Below are 28,000 nucleotides of genomic sequence, written 5' to 3' on the forward strand. Positions count from 1 at the left end.
AGACATGATCCTGAAATGAGGACATACTTAGATGCAGTTTCTCAGTTCTGGAACAGTGAAGAAACTAAAATTGTTGGTGAATTCTGACAAATGGAAGGAAAATGTAGCTGCATGTCCTACGTGCTTGCGTCAAAGTAGCATTCTCAGCCATGTTTACTGTCATTCATCCAGGTGTGAAAACTGCAGTTGTTGGTACTTTGTTGATCTGGGCTAGGAGCTCTCAGAATTGCTCTGACCCTCACAGATGTCTTCTGCTAAATGTAGTTTTAGCTTTTGTTTTGTTTAGTATTTGGTTTCACCTTATCTCTGATTCCATCTGCTTCCTGTCTTTCAGGAATGTCTCATTTTTTAAAATATATATTATATATATTTAAAAGTTTTATACATTTTCTAATGCATTTATGATTTTATTCATATACATATGTGTGTAAATATATATGTAAGTATGGATATAGAAGTAATCTAGATGTATATTTAGATGATATAGATGAATATAGGCAGATAGAGATAGATGATTGATCGATGCACATACAGATACAGGAACAGATAAAGATATTGATATAAAAGGCATTGGCATAAAAAAAAAAGATGCTGTCATTTCATGAGATAGGATTTGGGGGGAAAGGGGGAAGATGAATGTGCTCAGTTCATCTTCATATTCCAGTACAGTGCTTTCTCCTCTTTTTTGTTGTTTTCTTTTGTTGAATGTTGCCTTTATTTTTAAAATACAATTTTGGCATTATGACCTTTTTATTGCATTTTATTTCATTGTTTTGTTGCCTTAATTATAGAATTTAAATGTTATTTTCCTAATTTGGAAGTTTTTCATAGTTAAAAATATTGTTAAATAAAAGAAATATTAGAAATGTCAGTGTTCAAAGTTATGCTAATCTAAAGGTTTTTCTTTATTTTAAATGAACCCCTTATTATTGTTGCTATGACTACTAAATTTGGGGACAATTGGCTCCAATTTTAAGCTCAGCTCAGTTTTTCATCATGTTCTTTTTTTTAGTATAAATTTAACAGATACAATTATAAGATCTTTTAAAAGATGTGCTTTAAAAAGGACTCTTTTCATCTCTAGGTTTGTATCATCCACAAACACACACAAAAAAAGAAAAACTAAGCATTTCAAACAAAATAGGCACTTCTGTTTTCTATATATTTCAGGTAAAATATCCTGTTATTCCGTTGAATGTATAACATGCTCTTATATAGTGATTTTGAATTTATTGGTAATTTATTAGCATGAATAACACTAAAGTCAATGTGCTTTAGGAGTAATTCCATGAATATAAGAAAGCCAATGGGATCATAGAATCCTTCTTAGTCTGTGGATGAAGAAAGCCTAATCTTGTTAAATTGCTTAACCTCATAAACAGGTAGGCATAGGAGGAGTGGAAACCGTGGTGGCATAGTGGTTAAGTGCTACAGCTACTAACCAAAGGGTCGACAGTTCAAATCCACCAGGAGCCCCCTGGAAACTCTATAGGGCAGTTCTACTCCGTCCTATAGAGTCGCTAGGAGTTGGAATTGACTCAACGGCACTGGGTTTGTTTGTTTGTTTTTTGGCATAGGAGGAGTGAGTATATCATTTTTTCCAAACCAGGACACTTTTGAGAATGAAAGGGGGTGTTATGCTATTGTTGTTAGGTGCTGTTGAGTCAGTTCTGACTCATAGTGAGACTATGTATAACAGAATGAAACACTGCCCAGTCCTGCTTGAGCCCATTTTTGCATCCACTGTGTCAGTTTGTCTCATTGAAGGTCTTCCTCTTTTTCACTGACCTTCTACTTTAACAAACATGATGTCCTTTTCCAGGGACTAGTTCCTCCTGATAACGGGTCCAAAGTACACCATCCTCACTTTAAGGACTGTTCTGGTTGTACTTCTTCCAAGACAGATCTATTCATTCTTCTGGCAGTCCATGGTATATTCAACATTCTTCACCAACACCATAATTCAAAGGCATAAATTCTTCTTTGGTCTTCCTTATTCATTGCCCAGCTTTCACATGCATATAAGGTGACTGAAAATAAAGTAGCAGTCAAGAAATCAAGCAACTCATCGCATTAGGCAAATCTTCTGCAAAAGACCTCTTTAAAGTGTTAAAAAAACAAAGATGTCACTTTGAGGACCATGACGTGCCTGACCCAAACCATAGTATTTTCATGAAAGGAGGTACTAACAATAATTAACAGCAGGAAAACAGACATAAACCAGGACCCTCCTGGGGAAAACAAGACATTTGGTCACCATAGGTGTGGCTCACACTTAGTCCTTTACATTCAGGTTCACTTTATCAAATCTAATTCACATTGGTGCTAACATCACAGGACTATTTGGTGATGGATGCAGAGTGGCTCCACTAAAGGAGATAGAACTATATGTATAAGAGGGAAATATCAAAGCAAAATAAAACTGTGTTCTCTTTTAAATGCTAAAAAAGTAAAATAACTCAGTTATAGCTAAATAATCACCTTAATTCTTATGGTACTTCTGTATGATTGAACTTAGAAAAAGATTCTGTGAAATTAAACAAAAAGAATGTATTCATAAATATGTAAAGTTAAAGGGAAAACATTTTGAAAGTCACACATCTCTCACACATCTTAAAAAAAATAGAGCATTTTCAGTTCCTTTAAAGTTCTCTGTTTAAAGTGCCCTTACCTAATCACAAACCCCTACCTCCCAAAAGATACTGCTCTTCTAAACTACGCAGTGGTTAAGAGCTCGGCTGCTAACCAAAAAGGTTGGCAGTTCGATTCCACTAGCCGCTCCTTGGAAACTCTATGGGGCAGTTCTACTCTGTTCTATAGGGTCGCTAAGAGTCAGAATCGACTTGACAGCAATGGGTTTGGTTTGTGGTTTCTGTCTTTCACCATAAGGGTATGTATTCTTAATGAATGTTTTGTTTTGTTTTGTCTCATCTCGTTTTGAAATTTATTTAAGTGAAATCATACTGTCCTACTTCTTTTGCTCAGAATTACATTTGAGTTCATCCTTGTTGGTGTATTTAGTGTTGATTCATTAATTTTCACAGATGAATGGCATTCCATTGTCTGAACATGCTACAATTTGTATATCCAGTCTATGTTAGATGTCCATTTTTATTTTTTCAAAATTTTGGCTATTTTGAACAATGCTTCCATGAATACTCTTGCATATGAGCCTTTATGCACAATAGTTTCCTAAATACACCTAGGAGAGTAATTATTGAGTTATATTTTTATTATCTGATACCAAAACGCATTTCAAAGCAGTTGCAATAATTACGAACAGGCAACAATAGTGTAATAAAAGTTCCTATTTCTCTGTGTTCTTGCCAACACTTGTATTGCTCAATGTTTTTATTTTTACCAACCTTAGTGCATTAAGGTAACAACGCTTTAATATACATTTCAGTCAAAAGTTTGAAATTTCTTTTTGTAGGTGTATTCACTATTCATGTTTCGACTTTAGTGAAAGATCCAGTTCAAATCTTTCATTCCCTTTTTTACTGGAGGATTATATTATTGCTAATATTTTAAGGGACTATAGTGTCAGTACCAATCCATTTTCTGTTCTTTACATTGCATCATCTCCCAGTTTGTGACTTGTCTTTTCTTCATTTTTTATAGTGTATTTTAATGAAGAGAAAATTTTAATGTAATGTAATTTAATTCATCAAAATTTTCCTTTATGGCCAGCACTTTCTGTGAGTTACGAAATTCAGAATACTAAAGATATTCTTATATTTCCTTCTAGGAGTTTTAAAGTTTTACCTTTCACACTTGTCTTTATCTAGAATTTACGGTGTGAATAACATGAGGTAGAAATCCATTTTCTTTCTCTTCTTTTTTTTCACATGGAAAAAAAAATTATCCTAGCACCATTTACTGACAACTACATCCTTTCTTTTATGGTGTGAAATACTATCTTGATCATTCCACATTTGCGTAAGTGTGATTCTGGGACTTATTCTGCTCCATCCCTTACCTAACCCAAGTCAGCATACTCTGTTGTAATAGCTAGAACCTTAAACATTACCTAGGCTATTCTTGTCTCTTTGCTTTTCCTTGTGAATTTTATAACCAGCCTATCAGGTTCCATGAAAAATCCTTTGATGTATTCTTGAAATTGCATGGAATCATGGATAAATTTAGAGATTATTGAAATTCAGTGGAAGTTCAAATCGCAATTGATTATTTTTGAGAAGTTCTGTTTTTTCCTGCGTCAATTTAAAGTCCTTTTAATTTTTTTCAGAATTTTTTTTTCATTTTACCTACATTGTCGTATTTGTTGGCATAAAGTTAACCATAATATTTTTATTTGTTCTTAATCTTTGCAGCGTCTGTACTTTATTTTTTATTCCTAAAATCATTTCCTTTTTTTCTTAATTAGGCATGGAAGTAGTGTCTATTCTGGCCCCAAACTTGTATGAGCATGTGGGTTTGTGGTTAAGAGTTCTCATAAAATATCTTTTTTTTTTTTTTTTTTTTGGTTTTACCCAGAGTCAAGGTCTAATCAAGTAATCCTAATTTTTTGGGCCAGGTCTTTTTCTCATTCCTTTACTGAGGGTGTCTCCCACCTGGGATCTTGGCTTTATGTCAAAGTGTCTGACCTGACCTCCCACTTTGGCTGAGCTTCAGTCATTTAATTTGTGCAGCCTATTGGAAACTCATGCTCTAGTCTCTCTACAGTCAGCAGAAACCTTCAAGGCAAATATTCCTAAACTAGCTTGCCCCCACAGAATTGCATTTTCTCATAATTTCTGCTCCCCAGTGGTCTTCAACCTTGCCTTAGAAAGAAAAACAAGATAAGGAGGATTTGGAATATTTTATCTAGAATTTTTAGGAGTTCTAACTCAAGAAAAGCTTCTTTTCACACCTAATCTGTCATATTGTCAGAAACAGAAGTTCTCATTTGGTTTTTAAAATACTTACCAAAAATATGAGTATGATCTGAGTAAGCGTTAAAATGACTAGTCACCCCAGACCATGTGCTAAGCAATAATGCCTGCCTCCAGCCCGATAACAGAATCCTCTTAGTTGCCCACAGCTACCGTAGAAATGGGCAAGGGAAGAGGCAGCCTGCCCGTTACTTAATGATCTCAGTCAGGCATAGAACTCAATATGGGTCAATAATAAATACTGACTCAAACATACATGTCCTCTGGCAAACTAGGTTCCGATGCATACTAAGATCCGTAATAACAATCTATTCCCATTGGTTTTAAATAAACAGATATCCTGCACCAGCCAGTAGGTTTATGTTTTATCATAAGGCAATAATAATAAATTGTGTTATTCCTCAGTGGCCAACATAAAATATTCAGTCTTTAAAAACAGTTCCTGTCCAGTATTATCATGTGAATTTTCAAAATCAGGGTTTCCTCTCACTTAATAAGTTTAGATATATTCCCTTCGGGAAAGGAATATATTGCAATTATAATCTTCAATTAACCGTTGTGTCTTGGTAACAATATTTCCTAGGTCTGCAGGAAAAATAAAGCAAAGCTGTTCGAATTAGTACTGCTTCACTTTCATAAAGGAAATTTTCAATACACATAATGAGCTTATAAAATTCAGGGGACAGTATACAAAGGAAGTCGCAGAGAGTAGCCTGATGCTTGAAGTTTTCTGGCTGTAGAATGTTAGAGAACCCATGCCACATAATGACATCTTCATGACACTTTTTGATTTTTAGTGAGATGACTCTGTAATCATTGCAGAGAATACCTTCCATAAGGTTGAACTTTATGAATTGATATTAGACCTTTTTTTAAATTGTGTTTTAAGTGAAAGTTTACAGTTCAAGTCAGTTTCTCATGCAAAAATGTACACACATTGTTATGTGACCCTAGTTGCTCTCCCTGCAATGTAACAGCGCACTCCTTCTCTCCACCCTGTATTTCCTGTGTCCATTCAACCAGCTTCTGTCCCCCTCTGTCTTCTCATCTCGCCTCCAGACAGGAGCTGCCCACATAGTCTCATGTGTCTACTTGAGCTAAGAAGCACACTCCTCATCAGTATCATTTTATGTGATATTAGACCGCTTTTTGACCTTCAAATTTATAAATTTCATCTGGTTCAACCTGATGTTTTGCCTTCCTAGTAAAAACTGATTCTTGTCTGGAAGCTATGAAGTTATGATGTAATGGAATAGAAGCCAATCTGTGGCATTATTGGACCATTATTGATCTGGACAGAAATGTTAATAAGAAAGAAGAATTTTTTTTTTTTTTTTTTACGTGAGGACCACCAGCAAAATGCTCTGTGGTATAGTAGTGGTGTCAGATTTTGTCTAGATGGTCACTTCTAACTATGCCTTTGATACTCTGTAGTTCTTTCCAACCATGCAGCATTCTTCTGCTTCATTTTTCTCCATTTTTGCTGTTTTTCTCTGTGCTATGAATCCCTGTCCTTTGTGTCATGCCTCCATCTTTTGCCACTGCTTCAGATTGAGATCAGACTGAGCCGTAAGAGATCAGCTGTATTCAAAGAGGAAAAATTGACTTTCCTTTATGTTCAAGGTATTCCATGCCTCTGCACTAAAATCAGTGTTTCCTAAGCTACACTGTGAAAGGAACTTACAAAGAATGATCCCTCGCACCCGTGCTAGGATGCTCTGAACGCCGTTGCACTGACATCGTGAGCCCGGCACTTGTCACTAGCTAAGTTTCTTCAACTAGGACGCACGTTAGAGTTCTTAGCTTTGTACCTTAGTGGCTCCTTCAATTTTCTGTAAACTAGTGTGCACACTACAATGCCCCAGAAATTGGTATGATTTGCTAACCAAAAAGGTCGGCAGTTCGAATCTACCAGCCATTCATTAGAAGCCCGATGGGGCAGTTCTCTCTCTGTCCTATAGGGTCACTTGCTATGAGCTGGAATTGACTCGATGGCAACGGGTTTGGTTATCTTGACTGTAGGACCAGCAAATCTACGTTCATTCACCAGGCTTATGAGGATTATGAACAAAAGGCAATGTTTGAATTATTCTATGTTTTCACCCCTAATGTGGATGGACAATGACACTTCTAAATGTTTCTGGGTAGTGACATTTCCGAATGTTACTACATTTGGCTGTTTGCATGGATCAAACTCATCAGATAATAACCAAACCTGCCTGGAGCCCTGATGGCACAGTGGTTAAGAGCTCAGCTGCTAACCAGAAGGTCAACAGTTTGGATCCACCAGCCACTCCTTGGATACCATATGGGGTCCTATAGGGTTGCTATAAGTTGGAATCGACTCCATGGCAACGAGTTTGGTTTTGGTTTTTGGTATAGTTAATGGGGATTAATTTTCATATAGATCTCAATTCCACTTCCAATTTAGGTTAGAATTTCCTAGGGCCAACACCTGATAATGTCTGAATAATGTTTTACTATGGGAAGTATTTGCGCAGAGAATTGAAATTGCTTTTCATTAAAAAACACCTTGAGCTTCCTAAGCAACTGATGCCATTTTTAAGTACTATCTTTTAAAAATTGTTTTTTCTCTAAATAAGGCAAGCCAATCTAGCTAGGAAACCTCATTTACCACAACTTGGGCTATTCATTCCTCTATTGCTACTCTTTTTGTCTGCCATCTAGTTTGTAAGGCCAAGAAAAATACCCTCTACTCCATACATTTGGGTTAGGGTAAGCTTCACCTTTATTCATTCTGAAGAACCCTAGGTTCACGACATAATTCTATTCCAGCAGTATTATTTCTGTCTTCTTTCCATTAAGCATTGAATCCACAGTACTTTATATTGGAAATGTGTCATAATGTGACAGCCGAAGAATATATTTGCATCATTTGCCTACAGACTGGCATTCTTTTTTTAGAGACAGATGTTCCAGTATTTTCCAGACATAGATTAGCATATTTGAGATGTTTAGTAAAATAAATATTTAATACAAGAAAGAGTATAGACATTTAGTCTGAATATTATGGTACTGTGATATTGATGGACTTCATGTAGAAAGTCATCTGATCATTTGCAATCTAAAGTCTTTCTATCCCTGTGACCTACTTCCAAGTCTTGGAACTCCTGCAGTTGATAATAGATTCTCATCATTAGGGTCCATCTTGTGTTAATGATAGATTTTCATTATTAACATTCATCTTGTATTCTTCCTTTTGACTTTCGTTAACTTTTGCATGTTGTGAAAACACATGATATGGTAAAATTAAGTCCCAACATAAATCTATTTCTTATTGGATTCCACAGTGGCTGCATATAAGGCATAGATGATGAGGAAATGCTTAATAGGCTAACTTATTCAGATCATCCACTGTATGTGAGACACCGTGGTATTCAAAAGTATGAAGAAACCAACTCTGTTTGAAAGGAGAAGGGACTAAGGAAAGCATCCCAGAGGAAAACTGACTCTTAAAAGTTGATTAGGAATTTGCCAGATGAAAAAGAAGTTAAAAGGCTTTGTAAGCCAGGGAAACAACATATGCAAAAGTACCGAGACATGAAAAGCATGTCATATTTGGGAGACTAACTAGTTTGACATAATTGGATCATAGAGCACTTGAGATGTGGATAGAGAAGGAGAGCAACCACACTACAAGGGTTGGATATCTTTATTAATTCTATGATTGAGGTGAATGGAGCCTCTACTAGATTTCTAAGTGGGAAATTGATGTGATCATGTTTTTGTGTTATAGAAAATAATATTGCATGGAAATAATGTCCCATTTTAAACAGTTAATTTCTACCTGCATTCTAAAAATCACCTTTTACTAAAAATTATATGAGTAAAAATTAAGACAGTGGCGATACCAAAGAGGAACCAGCATAAGTCTGGGCATCAGAGAGAACTGAGATTGAATCTTATGCCCACCTCTTGCAGGTATGTGATAGTGGATAAATTATACCTGCTCCTTGTTTTTGTTGTTGTTGTTTTTAATCTTAAAATGAAGATTACACAGTCGTTATGAGAATCAAGTATTATAATTCATAAAAGTTAACTGCACAGTATTGATAAACCAAAGAAAAAACCAAACCCCTTTGCCATCAAGTTGACCTTATAGGATGGAGTAGAACTGTCCCATAGAGTTTCCAAGGAGTGACTGGTGGATTTGAACTGCCGGCCTTTTGGTTAACAGCCATAGCTCTTAACCACTATACCACCAAGGTTTCCACATTATTGATACTCAATACCTATTAGCATCTATTTTAACATTATGGATCAATGAATTGTTAAGTGTGCCATTGCTTAAAATGATGAAAAATCATTTAAATTTGAAAACCTACGGCTATTAAATAACCCCGAGGTAATGACTAATATTGTGATATATTTTTTAAAAACTGACGCAAGTCAAAATACACATCAATAGTTGGTATATATTTTTCTTATGACCTAACTTGTTGGTCATTCTGGGGAAGATATTAAACAATGCAGGAAGCATCAAAAGAAGATGGAAGGAATACACAGAGTCACTATACTGGAAAGAATTGGTCAACATTCAAACATTTCAGGAGGTAACACCAGGAACCAATGAAGTCCAAGCTGCACTGAAGGCATTGACAAAAAACAAGCTCCAGGAACTGACAGAATACTAAATGAGATGTTTCAACAAATGGGTGCAGTGCTGGAATTGCTCACTCATCTATGGCAAGAAATTTGAAAGACAACTACCTGGTCAACTGACTGGAAATGATCCATATTTATGCCTATTCCCAAGAAAGGTGATCCAATCAAATGTGGAAATTATTGAACAATATTAATATCACATGCAAGCAAAATTTTGCTGAAGATCATTCAAAAGTGGCTTCAGCATTATATCGACAGGGAACTGCCAGAAATTCAAGCCGGACTTAGAAAAGAATGTGAAACCACTTCTTATGTCAAATGGCTCCTGGCTGAAAGCAGAGAATCCCAGAAAGATGTTTACCTGTGTTTTATTGACTATGCTGAGTCATTTGACTGTGTGGATAATAACAAATTATGGATAACATTGTAAAGAGTGGAAATTCTGGAACACTGAATTGTGCTCATGAGGAATCTGTACACAGATCAAGAGGCAATCGTTCAAATAGAAGGGGATACTGCATGGTTTAAAGTAAGGAAAGGTACATGTCAGGATTGTATCCTTTCACTATACCTATTTAGTCTGTATGCTGAGCAAATAATTTGAGAAGCTGGACTATATGAAGAAGAACGGGGCATCAGGATTGGAGGAAGATTCATTAACAACCTGCGTTATACAGATGACACAACCATGCTTGCTGAAAGTGAAGAGGACTTGAAGCACTTACTGATGAAGATCAAAAACCACAGCCTTCAGTATGGATTACACCTCAACATAAAACAAAAATCCTCACAACTAGATCAATAAGCAACATCATGATAAATGGAGAAGAGATTGAAGTTGTTAAGGATTTCATTTTACTTGATTACACAATTAACACCCATGGAAGCAGTAGCCAAGAAATCAAACGACGCATGGCATTGGGCAAATCTGCTGCAAATACCTCTTTAAAGTGTTGAAAAGCAAAGATGACACCTTGAGGATTAAGTGTGCCTGACCCAAGCTATGGTGTTTTCAATCGCCTTATATGCATGCAAAAACTGGACAATGAATACGGAAGACCGAAGAACTGATGTCTTTAACTTGTGGTGTTGGAGAAGAATATTGAATATAACGTGGACTGCCAAAAGAACAAACAAATCTGTCTTAGAAGTACAGTCAGAATGCTCCTTAGAAGCAAAGATGGCGAGACTGCTTCACATTCTTTGGACATGTTATCGGGGGCATCAGTCCATGGAGAAGAACATCACGCTTCATAAAGGGTCAGCAAAAAGAGGAAGACCCTCAACAAGATAGATTGACATAGTGGCTACAACAATGAGCTCAAGCATAGCAACTATTGTGAGGATGGTGCAGGACTGGGCTGTGTTTCGTTCAGTTGTGCATAGGGTCGCTATGAGTTGGAACCGACTGAACAACACCTAACAACAACAACAACCTGTTGGCCATCTATGGAAAACATCACACGTCTCCTTCCCCCCGCCCCCGGCTTTTTTTTTTTTTTTTTTTTGGCTTTGAAGAGACCACTAGAGTATTTGATCTTTACCAGGCCCTGGGTATCATCTAAAAGCTATAACTTCTTTTATTTTTTCGAACACATCTTGGTATGATGTAATGGAGCCATCTTTTTTTTTTTCCCCTGAAGAAGTGCTGTTTATCATATTTCAATTAAATAATTTCCTATTTGCCAAATACTTTCTATTGAAACCGTGTCTCTATTTTAGCAGAATTTGGTCTGTTATTCACGACAAAGTGCAAAAAAAGACTAACTCAACAAAATCTAGTAAGCACTAACTTTTCTTCTTAGCCAAAATGTGGGCAAGCAATTGTACCTCCTTGAAGCATGGAGATGGTCATAGGTAGTGGAATATTGCTGGTAGCAGTACCACTGTCTAGCCTCTTGTTTAAAATAAAATTAGTCTATAAATTGAATATTTGTTTGCTTCATTAAAATTTTCTGTTTAAGAGAGTCCCTGATGGAGCAGGAGAAAAGCGTGGAGTGGAACCCAAATTCACATAAAAAGATCAGACTTAATGGTCTGACTGAGACTGGAGGCATCCTTGACGTCATGGCCCCCAGACACTCATTAACCCAGAACTAAAACCATTCCCGAAGCCCACGCTTCAGACAAAGATTAGGCTGGACTATAAAACATAAAATAATACTCATGAAGAGTGTGCTTCTTAGTTCAAGCAGATACACAAAACCAAATGGACGGCTACTGTCCTGAGGCAGATTAGAAGGCAGAAAAGGACAAGAGCTGGTTGGATGGACACAGGAAACTCAAGGTGGAAAGGGAGAGTGTGCTCTCACATTATAGGGATTGCAACTAGTGTCACGTAACAATATGTGTATAAATTTTTGTATGAGAAATTAACTTGAGCTGTAAACTTTCACCTAAAAAACCAAACCAAACCAAACTCAGTGCCGTCGAGTAGATTCCGACTTATAGCATTCACCTAAAAGCACAGTAAAATAATTTTTCTAGTAAAAAAAAGCTCCATATTAAAAAAAAAAAATACCTTAATATAAAAAGCTGTTTTACCCTCATACTCAAAACCCAATTGCTCCTTAAATTACAAAGATGGGGATATGGGATTATTTGTTATTGCTGAGAAGAAGGAGAAAACTAAACAGAAAGGTGCTTAAAATATCTAACTCTTCAGTATCAAATTTGCCTTGGGGAGTTCATGCTGCCAGATTTCCAACTACTATGTTAGCCATGCTGCCAGCATCTTGGGAAATATGGCCAAATTAAATCAGAATACAGGGACAAAAATAAACTAAAAGTAGACAGGAATTCCCTTTAAGGCTAATTTAAAGTTACTGTTCATTAATCTCACATTGTTCTTTCCTCAACAATTCTACTCAGGAAGCCCCGGTAGTGGCTAGAGCAGCCCTGTTTCTGGAATGTGCCCGTTTTGTTCACCGCTGCAACCGTGGCAACTGGCCAGAGTGGATGAAAGGGCATCATGTAAACATCACCAAGAAAGGCCTTTCCCGGGGACGGTCTCCCATCGTGGGCAACAAACGGAACCAGAAGCTGCAGTGGAATGCAGCCAAGCTCTTCTACCAGTGGGGAGACGTGAGCTTTTCGATTCTCTTCTCTAAAAATTGAGGCTCTTACTTGAATTGAAGAAGTTACTTATTTGTTTTTGTTTGTTTGTGGGACCATTTATTGAGTATCTGATATGTACCAGGCATTGAACTAAACATTTTAGGGAGGAAAAAATTTAATTCGTTTAATACCCCCAACATGTCTATGTGGTTAGACATTATTGTCTCTACTGTTAAGAAAACTGACGTTTATTATACAGGTTAAACAACTTGTCAGAGCTTACAAAAAAAGTAAGTAGAGGAACCAAGACTCTGTCTTCCAGGTTGGAGTTCAAGTTCATGTTTTTAGTACCTGTATTGGTCAAGAATTATCTTTATGAAAATCATTGTTATAATTGCTAAATACTTATATCCTTGTTTTGGCTTTCTATTCTAATTTATATTTTCCAGGACCTAATTTTTTTTTCCAATTTCTTAATCAAATCTTTCTCTTTCATTGATATACCTGGAAGTCTTTGGAAATGACATGATATATAGGAAAAAAAAATATATATATAATATTAAATTGGAAACCCTGGTGGCATTGTGGTAAAGTGCTACAGCTGCTAACCAACAAGTTGGCAGTTTGAATCCACCAGGTACTCCTTCAAAATCCTATGGGGGTCAGTTCCATTCTATCCTACAGGGTCCCTATGAGTCGGAATTGACTAGACAGCAGAGGGTTTAGTTTTTGTTTTGTTTTTTTTTTAGTATTAAATTATTTGATACTGTGTGATTTTGTGCACAGTACATAAATTCTTCATGTCTCCATTTACTTAGTTGCAGAATACCCAGGTAAACAGAGAGGTTATTTATAAAAGGATAATTTTTTGTTTTGCTATAAACAGATGAAAATTAGCATGGCATATGACATGAATGTCTGACAAGTTAAAATGTTCTACAAATGAATGCAAATTATTAAACCCAGTCCTAAGGCCCTTAATGATGCCTGAACACCTGGACATCAGATCTCCACGTTAATTGTTTTATTACACCTTATTAGATAAGCTTGCACCCGCTAGTGAGATTTTGCACCAGTACTATACTCATGATCCACCTAAGTCTACTTTTCCTATGAAACAAAATTCTAATTAAACCTTTGTCTTTTTCTTTCTTAGACCAAAGGTAGAAAGAAGTCTACCCCTCTAAGTAAACATTATGACTTTGCCACAGTTCTCTGCTTACCTGGAATACTATCATTATCTTCTGCATACTGAAATCATCCTATAACCCTTCTTGGCTTTTATCACCAGTGTTCTAGCCAGTCTCCAGATATTGTTCAGAATAACCATGTTAATTACCGCTCTAATTCCTTATTATTACTGTATGAAAAAAAAGAGAATGAGTTATTTTCTTTTCTTTCTATGAAGCTTGTCCTTGGCACACTTACAGAGCTCAAATAATTTTTCTACTATGTAACAATGAAATAAGCCCTGTGCCATTGAGCTGATTCTGACCTTGTATGCTTCAGAGAAGAACTGAGCTCCATAGGATTCTCAATGGGTGCAATTTTACAGAAGTATATCCACCAGGCCTTACTTCCATGATGCTGCTGGGTGGACTCGAACTGCCAACTTCTCAGTTAGTAGTGAAACAAACTATTTATGTCACCCAGAGATCTTCATACATTTCTCAAAACAGCAATATTTGATATTCCCCCCTTTGTAGTTTATGCCTGATTTAATGCAAGGAGAACATTCCTTCATATTACAACCTTTCATCTTTCAAAGGGGTTGGAGGCCTGACTTTGAAATGATTGAAAACCAATATAAAAAATGGAGATAACACAATAAAATAAGACCATACATGTAAAAGCACTTATAATCTCTCCTTATGTTTTTGACAATGTAATAAAGACTGGCCACACTCGTGCACACTTATGCTTGTGAATATGTATCATGCCTCCTCCTCTTCCAAAGGAGTATCAGGGCCCTGGATAATTTCCTGTGCATAACATGACTCACAACTGAGTCACAATTGCGTGTTAAATCAGAGGCAAATGCAGTGAGCAGAACTAGGTTAGGTTTGTGCAATTGTAGAAAAAATCATTTAGAAAACCAGTGCAGTCTTTCTAAAAAATATTGCTCAAACATTTGCAACTTTAAAAAACACAAGAAAATAAGGCTCTGAAAATTGACAAGAAGGTGTAGCCTGTCACACACACTCCCCAAGGACAGATGGGCAGGTTTTTAACTTAGCGCTGTCCCAGACTGGATTTGGAGTGTAGAGTAAACAGGAAGAGGACTCGGAATGCCAGGGGAGATAACTGTGCCTTTTATTTCTAAAGGGGTCAGGACTCCCTTCAACACAGTGTGGAGCGCTGCCTGGTGCTGCCTCAGAAGTTCCCATCCTCTCTACAGAGGACCTCCAGTGTTCTTCTCCAATAGCTTCCCTCATAGTGAAAAGTTTTGATTGCCAAAAAATTTTATACATGACATAAAATATTGCTGTGAAGTTTCCCGTTCGTATTGCCCCAAGACAAACCCCTCCCCGCCCTCCCCGCCACCACACAAACCTCTGAGCACCTTGAGCCAAATACGGTTATTATATGGGATTGCTATAACTCCAAGAAAAGAACAGAACCCTGGTTTTTGTTTTTGTTTTTTTGTTGTTAGTTTGAGAGGCAAACAAATGGTTTCTGTTCAGTTGTTGAAGGACTATTACAAATAATTCACAGAGCCCGTATCTCCTCCCTGGAAAACTTCGAGGGATCAGGCCTGCAGATTAGGAGCCACTGTGCCAGTGATTAGGTGATGAAAACATTTTCCCTGGCCTTGCTCAGCAGGCCAGAATTTTTCTGGAGTGGGGAGGAGAAGAACTGGCCTCTTTTCTTTTACCAGTAACTGACCATATTTCAATTTCAATGATACTTCTTGGACTAATGAAGTTTTGAGAAACTTACTTGAGATTTGAGATTGTTCTATGCTGTATATGATATATCATTATCATCAGCTGTTTGTTTTCAGGCTTTTTTGAAGCTTAGAAATATTTATTTTAATGGCAATGATTCAATCAATGTGATAGACAGTAGCTAAAAGTTTTTCCCAAGGTAAAACCAAAGTGCCTGTAGCTGCTACCTGACTGGGATAGTGTGGGAGTCTTTCTATCCTAGACTAGATAGGGCTCCAAATTTTTCATTCTCATAAAAGCCAGCTTAGAAATGAACTCCATGTACAAAGGATTTGTTTAAGGTATGTTTTCCTAGTAGACTGTAAATATTATGAAAGAAGGGACTGTGTCTATTTTGTTTTTTACTGTATCCTCTAACCAATCATAGAACCATTAATATTGCCCCAAACCCAAACCCAAACCCTTTGCCAATTAGTTGATTCTGACTCAAAATGACCCTATAGAACAGAGTAGAACTGTCCCATAGGCTTTCCAAGGCTGTAATCCTTAGGGAAGCAGACTGCCATATCTTTCTCCCATGAAGTGGCTGGTGGGTATGAACTGCTGACCTTTCAGTTAACGGCCGAGCGCTTTAAACACTGTGCCACCAGGGCTTTTTAATGTTGCCCCAATACATATAAAACCACCAAAAAAAAGAGCTTCTAAGCAGCTCGAGCTGGGGAAAAAAAAGAAAAAAAAAAAACAGTCACAGTTGCCAATCCCATTGTTTCCCTCAGTAAAGGAAAGCCCGAAAAACCAAAAACTCAGTGCTGTCGAGTCGATTCCTACTCATAGCGACCCCATATGACAGAGTAGAACTTCCCCATAGAGTTTCCAAGGAGGAAAGAACATGAACTAAATGCCGAGTTTAGAGGATTTCAGGTTTATAGAGACTTTAACCAAGAGATTTCCCAAACATATGCTTTCAGGACAAACGTCCTCGGACTTTCTTGCAGTATCTGACACAGTTTACTGCCCCCACTTTTCCTTCTTGCCTTCCGTGGCCCATATGCCCCAGAGCCTCCTCACATCTCTGTGCCCAGGCCTCTCTCCTCTCTTGGCCCTCTGCGTCCTTCCTCCACATAAATGTCAACATTCTCCCAGATCTCTTGAAAGTTCTTCTCGTACAATTTCCTCCAGGGTTATGTGTATTTCTGTGCTTCCATCTGTTACCTGTATTCCAATGATACACCCTTGAAGCACTTTTTATATTCCCATGACTGCATTGCCACCTGTACTTTGAAGGTATTCAGTTGTTATCTTGAAAGTCAGCCTGATCAGAAATAATACTCTTCTCCTCATATAAACACACCTCCATCTGCAACCCCTCCTGACCTTTCTATCCCGTTTGATGGCACCACCATCATCTCAGATGACAGCCTCTGAGCATATTCCAAGCCTCCTCTTCCTGTTGATTCCACCTCTTCCAACATCACTGATATGCCTTTAGGTCACATCTTTATTACTTCTCATCTGGATGATTAAATTATTTCCTTATTGGTTCCCTCCCCCACAGCCCCCCCTCATCTAATCCATCCTACACACTTGCAATAAAATGGTCTTCCTATGGCACGGCCCATCCAAAGGCAAAGCACTCATACTGATTTTCTAACCTCCAGACTTGCCCCCTGAAATTCATCCTCTGAACTACTGTTAGAGTGATTAGGCTAAAATGCAAATTGGATTGTATTTCTTAATTACTCTATGTGCTTCTTTGGCCCTCCATTCGCCTCTGGGGGGAAAAAGATTCTGTAGCCTAGTATCACCTCCCTCTCTTTACCAAGATTATGGATAAATGAACATCAAATGAGCTAATGTGCCTAAAGAGCATTTATCTCCATCTGCTGCACCTGGGGGTGTTTGGTAATAATAGGTTATTAAAAGAAAAATATGTTACATTAATTTGTGAAAGCAGAGAGCATGGGTTCTCAGTGTATTCCCTGGCAGCCAGCTCACTGCTCCTTGAACAAATCATCAGATTTCTCCCCAACTCAAAAGCCACCTTTCATCCTTCTTCAGAGTGCAAAATAAAATTCAATCTCAAACACCTTAGGATCTAGCCCCAACCTACCTTTCCGGCCTTCCTGCCCATTATTCCCTTTCACAAAAATCTACTTCAACCAAGTAGCTCACTTGTCAGTCTCTGAACACATTGGTGCACTTGCCTGAATATGAATCTTTTGGGACCTTCCATCTTGAATATCCACCTTTTCCCTTCTCCTTCGGCCCAAAGTCCGCCAGTTTCTCAAAGTCTACAACAATGAGACTTTCCATGATTCTCTGAACTGAATTTAAGGTCTGAACTCAAACTCTTCCAGTCTCTTTTGCCACTTAATGTGTTTTATTGATACATTATTACCTTCCCAACAGACTGTAAGCTTGTTGAGGGAAAGGGCACAAGACTTAGGGTCAGAGCCCCTGTGTGTGAGTTCACAGCTTGCTGTCACAATTCACACTTGTGAGTGACCCTGAGCAAGTTGTTTAATCTCTCTGTTCCCCAAACAGTGACCCTCCTGTATATGGGTCTATGATCAACCAGGGTGCCTTAAACAAAGATACATATAAATTGGTACAAAGGGAAATAAAATAACTGGTGTACTATAGCAACTTAATCCACTTTGTATTTCATTTAATACCTAATAAATGACCGCACTTAATAAATATTTGATGAATGAAGGAAGACATAAACTTAGCCCTAAGGCATTTTTCTGACTTGGAAGAGACAGGTTGCTGTCGTTAATTGCCATCATTACTTTTAACTCATGGTGACACCAGGTGTACAGTGTACAACCGTGCCATAGGATTTTTAAGGCTGTAACCTTTCAGAAGCAGATCATCAGGCCTGTTTTCTCAGGTATCTCTGGGTGGGTTTGAACAGTCAACCTTTCAGCTACTAGTTGAGTGTTTAACCATTTCTCCACCCAGGCAACCTTCAGAAGAGATATTAGAGCTCTAAATTATTATAATGTGTTATTCTAGAAAAGTTCATTTTGTTAGTGACCCTTTAAGCTTCATGAACTGTGGATTTAATTTAAATCGTTTAGTTACAACATCCTAGAAGGATCAGTGTAGATTTTTTTTTTTTCTTTTGAGTCCCACTACTTAGCTTGCTGGCTGTAAACCCCAGATTTATAATTTCAAATCTCCTTCTTTAGCAGGAGCCTCCAAAGTAGTGGCATCAGGGCAAGGTTTTTTTGTTGTCGTGGTGGTAGTGGTGGTTTTTGTTTTTGTTATGTTTTGTTTGTTTAAATTCCTCAGGTTAGCAGCTAAAATTTTAGAAACCTGCTATATCTTTTGAGGAGCCGTGGTGGGTCAGTGGTTAAGCTCTCTGCTGCCAACTGGAAGAACAGCATTTCGAACCCACCAGTCACTCCGAGGGAGGAAGATGTGGCAGTCTGAGTGCATAAAGATTTACAGCCTTGGAAATCCTGTGGGGCAGTTCTACTCTGTCCTGTGGGGTCACTATGAGTCAGAATCAACTTGATGACAACAGGTGTGGTTTGGTTTGGCTGAATCTTTTTACACTGATCTGTCATTGATGTGTGGTGATTTTTTTACCCTTGTTTTTAGCTGCTTACTTAATTCCAGAGTTTAAGGAGATTTATTTGTTTCTAGATATCTAAGACAGTCACACGACTTCTGTTTTTACTTAAAGAGTTTTGGGTGTCTTTGTATGTTGGTTTCCAGTAGTGAGTCTAATTTCTTATCTAATTAGAATCTAATAATTTTTTTTAAATATTTGAGGAGGATGATACAGGAAGAAAGGAAAGAAAATTAGCTACAACTGTGCTCTTTTAAAACAAAACAACGAATGCACAGGGTAACCAAACTGGCAGACCCTGAGGGCAGTGTTCATTTTAGCCTTCCCCTGACTCGCCTTCCTAAGCCTTCCATTGGTGCATAAAGAATATAGTATATAGAGTTAGAACAGAAAAGAAGTTAGAGTCAGTGTTTTGGTCTGTTCTTGAGGAACATTCCTTTTGGTAATTCAGAAGATAGTGCATGAGTCAGAAAAAAGAGAACAAGGATTTTGATTCTACAAAAACCTTGTAAAAGCCAATATTGTCCATGTTCTTGGTTATTAGAAGTCATAGTTCCAATATTATTGTTGGGTATTTTACCAAAGAAAAAAATAGTTTTTTGTTTTTTACTAATTTATAGAGTACCAAGGAGGGAGGAGGGAATAAACTCTATAAAAAAGCCAGTAAGTGCATACGTAATGGAAATATAAGTAAAAGTTCAGTATCAGATTCTTGCCAGCCTCCAAACTCATTGGCACCAAAGTGACATTCTCATAAAGCAGCACAATCAGAAGAACTCAGAGAACCTGTCCCTTCTTATTTTTTACTACAACAAAATCTTCCATTAGAAACAACTGTATACTTTCTTATATCAGACCTATAAAATAGATAAAGTGAGTAAATGGAAACATTTTCAGAAAAATTTTTGTACAAGTTTAAAAAAGTATCATTCCAGTTGGTACAAGTCTTTAGACTTAGTGATCTTGGAGACAGCACAAATGCCTTCCATCTCTGGGTTTCCGTATTGGGATGTGTGGTGGGAACAATACTGTGGCCACAGGAGAGGTTTGTGCTGGAAATAAATCCCATTCATTGGTTGATTGTGTTCTCTGTAATGTGAAAGTCAGTTTCAGGTCCTGATATACCTGTGCTGTTTCATTCCTTTTCTCTCCCGTGGCAGGCAATTGGCATCCGATTGAATGAGCTGTGCCATGGCGAAAGTGAGAGCCCAGCCAACCTGCTGGGTCTCATTTATGATGAGGAGACAAAGAGGAGACTGAGAAAGGAGGATGAGGAGGAAGACTTTTTAGATGACAGTAAGGAGACTCCCTTTACTACAAGAACCCCTGCTTGTAAGAACCTCTGCTTTAGGAGCACTTAATATTTCTCTTTCCTCTTTCATATTCTTACCACCTTTCCATGTCTCCTCACTGCACCCTTTCCCCTTTTCCCTGTGCATGGATGAAAAGCATTGCATAAAGCCACAAAAAGAGAGGGCAAGAACCAGAAAGAGACTATAAGCAGGGGCAAAGAGCTGCAGGCAATGTCTCCGACTCTTGCTGTTGTACAAAGATTATGATTAGACCTCACTAAGGGTACCTCTATCCGAGAGACTGTAGCTGTGAAAAATTACTGTCCCAGAGGGAATTGTATTACTTTTGTGTTTAGTTATTGCTCTTGAAAATAAAAAGTCAGACCAAATAGAATTGAACATCAAATGCTTTCTAAATTGCTAAAGTGTTGAACTATTTAATCAGGCTATATTACCATATTTAACATGAAATTAGGATATTATAAGACTGGGAGGTATTAGAACTTCTAATGTCTGATGTATTGTACTTATTTATTAAAATTAGAATTGAGCCGCATCACAGAGCAGAGACGAGTTTCCTGTTACATCCCCCTCCAACACCATTTTGTGCGTATGTGTGTTCTGTACCATACCAGCTTGTGTGATTGTGTACTCCTGCCTTTTAGAGAATATAAAATTTCAATTATGGTTATATAAATACTATCTTCATGTGATGAAGGTAGGTGAGTTCTCTTCCTCTTTACCTGCCTGGTGATTTGAAACTCAAGCTCCCTGATAATTTTTAGGACTGTCTTTAGTTATGTGAGGCCCAGCCTAATGTGTCCCTGTAGTCAAGAAATGTAAAAGTGTGGCTATCATGTAACATTGGACAGAACTAAATAATCAAAGAAAATGTACTGCCTTTCTTTCCACTTTCACACAAAGGGTTTTGTTTTTGCACTTTCCCTTCATCATTGTGCCCCTTCTAAGCCCTTACCAAATCAGAACAAACCTTCTTGACTTAGCTGTTGATAAAATACCAAATTCTCACATCAGTCCTTCAGCTTACTGGTGTAAGTTGTTGCAGAAGATTTCCTCAAGTTCACAGTAGCTTAGACCATCCTAGAATGGCTCAGGGAATTGAGTCTAACCCTTAGGGCACTTTCAGCTATCACAGAACTTAGTGCACGCCAGCCATTAGACCATTCATCTAGAACACGTTCCCAAACTGCCCAGTCCTATGGGATCTAAGTGGTCCCTTAGAACAGAGAGGAGCTAATACAATATTAAATGGATATATCATAGGCCCAAATGAACTCAGATCTCCATGAGACCACATAAATATTATTTACGAATGTGTTATGGTTGGTATGTTAACTTTTTGGTGGTACCATGTAGAATTCCTGTTCATTGTAATGGGATATTCCAGATGATAGTCATGAGAACTTAGACTAAGACCAGCTTGTAATCTATAGGACTGATGGGAAGAATCTAGATGATAGCCTTGGGGGTACAAGGACAGATCCAGAAGTTTCCCTGAATGTCTAGTGTTCAATCATTTTTTTTTAAAAGTTGCACATCCGGGCAACTTCTAGAATCACATAACCTCCACTGAATATAATTTTGATATAAGTCTGATTTAGTTGTACTTTCAATCGTCAGTACACAGCTCGTCTTGCATTTAAAAGCTAATTATGGTGCAAGCATTGATCTAGAAATTCTACAGGAGCTTTTCTCTTACACCTTAATAAGAGGCAACATCTGCCTTCAAGTATCATCTCTGGGGAGAATATAATAGTTTGCATGAGGAAGTGATAGTCCAGATAGCTCCAGAGACTCCATAATTTCCACATACTCTTGATATACATTAAAAAGTCTATATCCTATTGCATTAAGAAGGCTTAATACCCAGAAAGCATTTTAGAGATATTTTTAGAAATGTGCATACACAATGACACTGTGATTGCTGAATGACTTGATTTATGCAAAATGATAACTATTCCTTTTGTGAGAGGCAGAACGCTACATGGCTTTGGTCTTCTTTTCTGAGCAATGATGCATAATCAGTACATTTCTGCATGATTTGTGATGATGACACATCTCTGAAAACTAATCCTGAATTTTAAAAGTCACTATGGTGTCAGTTCAGGCATTATCTGCCATTATAGCAAAACCTATTACTTTTTCCTAAAGTGGATGAAATATTTTATTCATTCAAAGACCAGTATTCTTTGGAGTAAAGGAAAATATTTGCATTACTATGACAGACTGAAACCATACCATGTAGGTGATTAGGTAAGAAACACATCTGAACTAAAGCTGAAGAAATTCTACTGCTCTCAGAACATCAAGACAACTATTTCTCATAAACTGAGCTGACAGGATTTATATAGTTCCAAATGTAGTTCACTGCTATAGACATGGCCTAAATCTGATTGAAAGCAATATGAAAATCTTGCAAGATCGCTTCTCATTTCTGTTTTCTTTAAAAGCCTCTCTGGTGAGTGGGGCTGCATTTTGTTACTCTATGATGTTTTAAGGAGAATAATTTAGTTCTGTTTGACTGATAATTTAATACTAATGTGCTGGTTATAGAATTGCAAAATTAAGAAAAGAGGGTTGTTGTATGATAATGCATAGGTTATGCTAAAGGCAACAGTGACATCTTGAATTGGGTGTGTACAGGTAATGCTCTCATATGCAATTTGATTTTACACATGTGTAGCTACGTCCATCAAACCGTGCCTTTCTATGTTTTTATTTTTCTGTCTTCTTATGAAAGAACTCTTTCATTCCATAGGTACCGTGAACCCCTCTAAATGTGGCTGCCCCTTTGCCTTGAAGATGGCGGCGTGCCAGCTTCTTCTGGAGATTACCACCTTCCTGCGAGAGACCTTTTCTTGCCTGCCCAGACCACGCACTGAGCCTCTGGTGGTAAGTCAAGCATGCAAGTTAAGAACCAGGTTACTTGGAGAGGCCAGACATATGGGTATATTTTAGTATTCACAATTTCCTCAAATGTCCAATTGCCAAATGTATCATAAAATTCTTAAAAATTCAACCAAGAGAATTTCATGTCTAAAAAGAAATGATCTTTTCTCTATTAAAAAAAAATCTCTCCAAAGTTGACATGGAAATCACTAAAGATAGCACTACTGGGGACCACAATTGATTGATCGCTGTCACGGTTGTACTAGGTATAACTAGGAACATGTAGGTTTCTTTACTCAGCAAAATATGAACTGTTCTATGGCCAAAGTTTTTCTGAAATCACTGATGGGTTTGTATGTGTGTATGTATGCGCTAAATAGTCATAAATCCATATGAAAATGTATCTTCCGATGAGTTTCTCGTTTAAGTTGAAAATACTTGCTTAAACCTCAAACATATATTTTTATTTCCAGAACATTTTTTGAAGTCCATGGATATGCAAGAAAAGACCACACACACATACACATAAACTCAAGTACCATCAGGGCCTGATTTGTTTAATCAAGGATACTTATACTGTGCAAAAGCCAGGTGTCTACACAGAGCATATGGTACAGGGAATATTTTGGAGCCGATTTTCTTTGGCCCTCAGTTCGCTAATAGGGCACCAAGTTTTCAGTGAGTCTTCCATCACAGATAGCATTCAGTCAGAGCTCGGAAACCAGATAAATTCTGTTTTTTATTTGGTTTTTGTTTTGTTGTTGTTCCATTTGTGTGTGTGTGTGTGTGTGTGTTTTAATACAAGCCTTATACCACAGTTATAGAAGAACTTAGACTAACAAACTGTGTGCTTCTCTTTAAGCAAATTTTACAGGCCTCCAGCTCTCCTGATTTTTTAACCAAACTCAGCACAGGCAGGATCATATGCCCAACTTAAGGGAAACAAAAGAATCAGTGCGGTGGTATCCCCAAGCAGCACCTCTGCCTTTCATTTTTCTATGTTCCAGAAAGCTCATTTCCTTACACTGTACAACATAAAATGGATATTTTCAAATTATAAACATTTATGGACAAAATGTATGTTTTCAAGAGAAACATACCCTCATTTGGACTGTGAAACTGTACCATTTGAATATTGAACGGGGTATTCCATCTACTGCACTTAATTATGCATTAACCTGGGCCTTTAATTTTCTAAATCATCACATTCACTTGTATATTAAGACAACTCTGTAAAGTCAAACTAAGGTCACTACTTCAATCCATGTTTTAAGTTTAAAGTCAAGAAGAAGGACAAAATATCTGATTATAGTTCTCTGTCAGTGCTATCTCTATCAACATTCTAATTATAGTAAAGTCTTCAAAAAGTACAGAAATACATCTACTTTTAAGTTTTTGTATTTTTACTGGCCACCATTTTGATCCATCATGATAAAAAATAAATAAAAATCTTAAAGTTTGACTCAGTTTTGTTCTCGCTTTCAACTCTATAAAGCAATAGTTGAATGTCTATTATTGTAACTAATTTCACTTTTAAAAAAAATAAAACAACTCTTTTAAAAATTGCTATATAACCAATTAGCAGACTAATAGGAAATGCCAAGAAATCAAATCTTGTTGACAGTCACTCTGTCAACAAGAGGAAAGCTTTCACTTCTGCATCTCCTTTAAGTAGGTCTCAGAAATCTCTTATTTATTATGCTAGGATTTTCCTTGCTCACTGTGGGTTTTTGTATTGTGCTGGGATGCAACCTTTATAAAATAAAGGGAAAAGTAGGTTTTCTTCATGTTTAAGCTGTGCTACTATTCCAAAAACAAAACCAAATCCATTGCCATCAAGTTGATTCCAACTCATAACAACTCTATAGGACAGAGTAGAAGTGCCCCACAGGGTTTCCAAGGAGCAGCCGGTGGATTCGAACTGTTGAGCTTTTGGTTAGCAGCCAAGCTCTTAACCACTGCTGATAGTGAAGAAAACTGAAGCCACATTCTATACTGTAAAAAAAAAAAGAGTTTCATAAAACTGTTTTACCAACACAGAAGTTATAAATGCCTGAAATTATTTTTTTTAAGAAATTGTACTAAACAGTGAATCTACAGGCTAATATAAATATTGCCAAAATGAAATAGTCTAAAGTTTTGGGAAAGCTCTTGCTGCAAGGATATTTATAGACCTTTGGTATTTTTTATTAGTTCAGTAACATTTTTAATAGCAGTAAAAATATATTGCTACCTTAATGTGCAGAATAATATAGGTATAAGATATTAAAATAATCATATTAAATTTTTTATTAGTTCAGTAACATTTTTAATAGCAGTAAAAATATATTGCTACCTTAATGTGCAGAATAATATAGGTATAAGATATTAAAATAATCATATTAGAGGGTATAAATATTCTGGGATCTGGCACCTCGGGATGGGGAAGGGTCAGTAATACAAACTTTCTGGCAATAAAAATGTCTTTCTGATAGTAATACCTTAAGGTAATTTTCAAAATGAAGAGATTTCCATGTGAAATATTTGTTTGAGAAAATCCTCGTTCCATCCAAAACACGGAAAAGAAAACAAAAGAACCTTACCATTAAGAGCATTAATTAAAATAAGAGTTAACTTGTGTTAACCACAGTTATTTCTGAAATGGGGTTAGGAAGTTATAAGAGGCCACTAACTGGTAGAGAATAAAGATAAAAAAGCAAAACTTGTATCAAAGAGTGTTAAAAATTACTAAATATATACTTTTGCCAACTAAACAGTTTTTCCCAGCTAGATCCCTAGATGCAACTTAGTGTTTTCTTTTCAAAGAAACAATCTCTGTTAGCATTTTTATTTGTTCTTTTTGTAAACGATACAGATAAATTATGTCTAAAAAAGAAAACACTGCATTTTTACAAGATTTACAAGTCAAATTTCCTCCAAATATTAACTTCCAAGCTTGAGAACAATAAAGAAATATTTTTAAAAAGAATTTTATTAAAGAATTCCTGTTAAAGGATTTCCCAATTGATTTAGTGAAACCAATAGCCAAGTCACCAAACAACATGGAATTAAAACAAACTGTGCCCATCCAATCCATAGATTAGACCACAATAAAAAAAGAAAAAGGTTATAAGAATGTCTACATTCATTCATTAGGGAAAACAGCTTATTGGATACTTTTGTGCAAGATTGTTCTAGAAGCTGTACCAACTGTACCAATGGGATTTAACAAATCAGCATATAAAAAATAAAATAAGATGCTGAAATACAAATGTTCCTGAAGTTTAAAAAAAAAATCAGAAACAAAAGCTAATCCATGGGTACCAAGACTGACCTGATAAATATCTATCGGAGCGGACTACGTTCAAGGTGGTGTAATGGTTCCAGGGCAAAGGGGGTGATAAAGAGATGAATATACTGTAACAGGAGAACCAACATGTAGAAAATCATTTCCTGAAGCAAAATATAGGAGCGGCCCTGAGAAAGGAACATAGGGCCATGGCTAGCCAAAGAAGGGGCTGGAAAAAGCCAAGGAACCCTTCTGGAAGAGTTTACTTTTAAATGTAGCTTTCAAAGGTAGGTGAAATTGAGAGAAATAACTACTTTTGAGAATCAGAATTATATTATTGTTTTTTGTCCCAACTAAGAAATTTCTGTAATTAAATTTGGCTACCAAAATGGAAAAGACATTAGATTACTTTTTTCCTAAAGGTATGAATTTCAGGAAAGCAATTATGTTCCTGGAATGTTTTGACAATATTAAAATAAATTCCATGTAGTTCCTTTATTTTTCTAGATATAAAAAAGTTTTTTGAGTACCAAAGTGTAACTCCTGTTCTTAATCCAAAGGGAAAAGAAGAATCAACATAAAGAGTCTATAATTAGCCTATAATTTCATCATATTGATAACAAAAGTGTAAGATTCTAATCTTGGTGCAACTTTAAAAAATTTGTTTATTTGGTTTCTCGATGTACTTGATTCTGAGGACTTAGAAAAGTTATTATATCAGAATAAAGTCAGCATTTTATGTATTTTTCATTTTTTAGGTTCTCCAAAAGTTCTTCTTAGATTAATAATTAATAAATATGATCTTCAGCATGAGCAAGCCTCTTCTTATAGCAGAGTTCAAGTCTTCAATTTGACCTCACATGGGCCAAGTTCCTACTAAACAGCTACCCTCTCCAAGGCTTACTTCAGCATATGGGATCATTCTGCTCATCAGAAGATAGTGATGAAACCCCTTTTATACTTGTCTTTCTTGGAGGGAGTAAGGAATTCCCCCAAAGCATGGTCATGTTTTGAGTCTCTGGCCCTCACGTTTATGGTTTCATGAGTTACCTTTGCCTACTGTTTGCTGAGCCAATTTTACCTTATCCTCAAGACTTAACTCATACATCCCCTCCATATTCATTTTCTATTTCTGCTGTACCCACTAGCACAAATGTAGTGGCTTAAAACAACACGAATTTATTATCTTATACTTCTTGAGGTCAAAAGTCCGACTTGGGTCTCAGTGGGCTAAAATCAAGGTGCCAACAAGATTCTGCTCCTTTCTGGGGGCTTTAGGAAAGAATTTGTTTCTTTACCCTTTTCCATCTTCGAGAGGCCACTCATATTCCTTGGCTCCTGGATCTTCCCTCCATCTTCAAAGCCAGTAACGTAGCATCTCTCTTAGTTCTTCTATAGTCATATTTACCTCTGACCAAAGCCTAGAAAATGTCTCCATTTTTAAGGGCTTTTGTAATTAGATTGGACCCACCTGGATAATTTCATAT

The 28,000-nt window shown here is 36.9% G+C and overlaps 1 protein-coding gene across 1 annotated transcript in view; it reads left to right on the forward strand.

Annotated features, from left to right (window-relative positions):
- The window catches only part of UNC80 (unc-80 homolog, NALCN channel complex subunit), a 222,439-nt gene that overhangs the window by 93,717 nt on the left and 100,722 nt on the right, over positions 1-28,000 (forward strand). Inside the window, exons 23-25 of the mRNA XM_049888066.1 lie at positions 12,390-12,602; positions 20,204-20,339; positions 23,115-23,248. Coding sequence (XP_049744023.1) covers positions 12,390-12,602; positions 20,204-20,339; positions 23,115-23,248 — 483 coding nt within the window. The remainder of the gene's footprint in view (positions 1-12,389; positions 12,603-20,203; positions 20,340-23,114; positions 23,249-28,000) is intronic.

The sequence above is a fragment of the Elephas maximus genome, chromosome 6 (assembly GCF_024166365.1).
Source record: "Elephas maximus indicus isolate mEleMax1 chromosome 6, mEleMax1 primary haplotype, whole genome shotgun sequence".
NCBI classification, from domain to species: Eukaryota; Metazoa; Chordata; class Mammalia; order Proboscidea; family Elephantidae; genus Elephas; species Elephas maximus.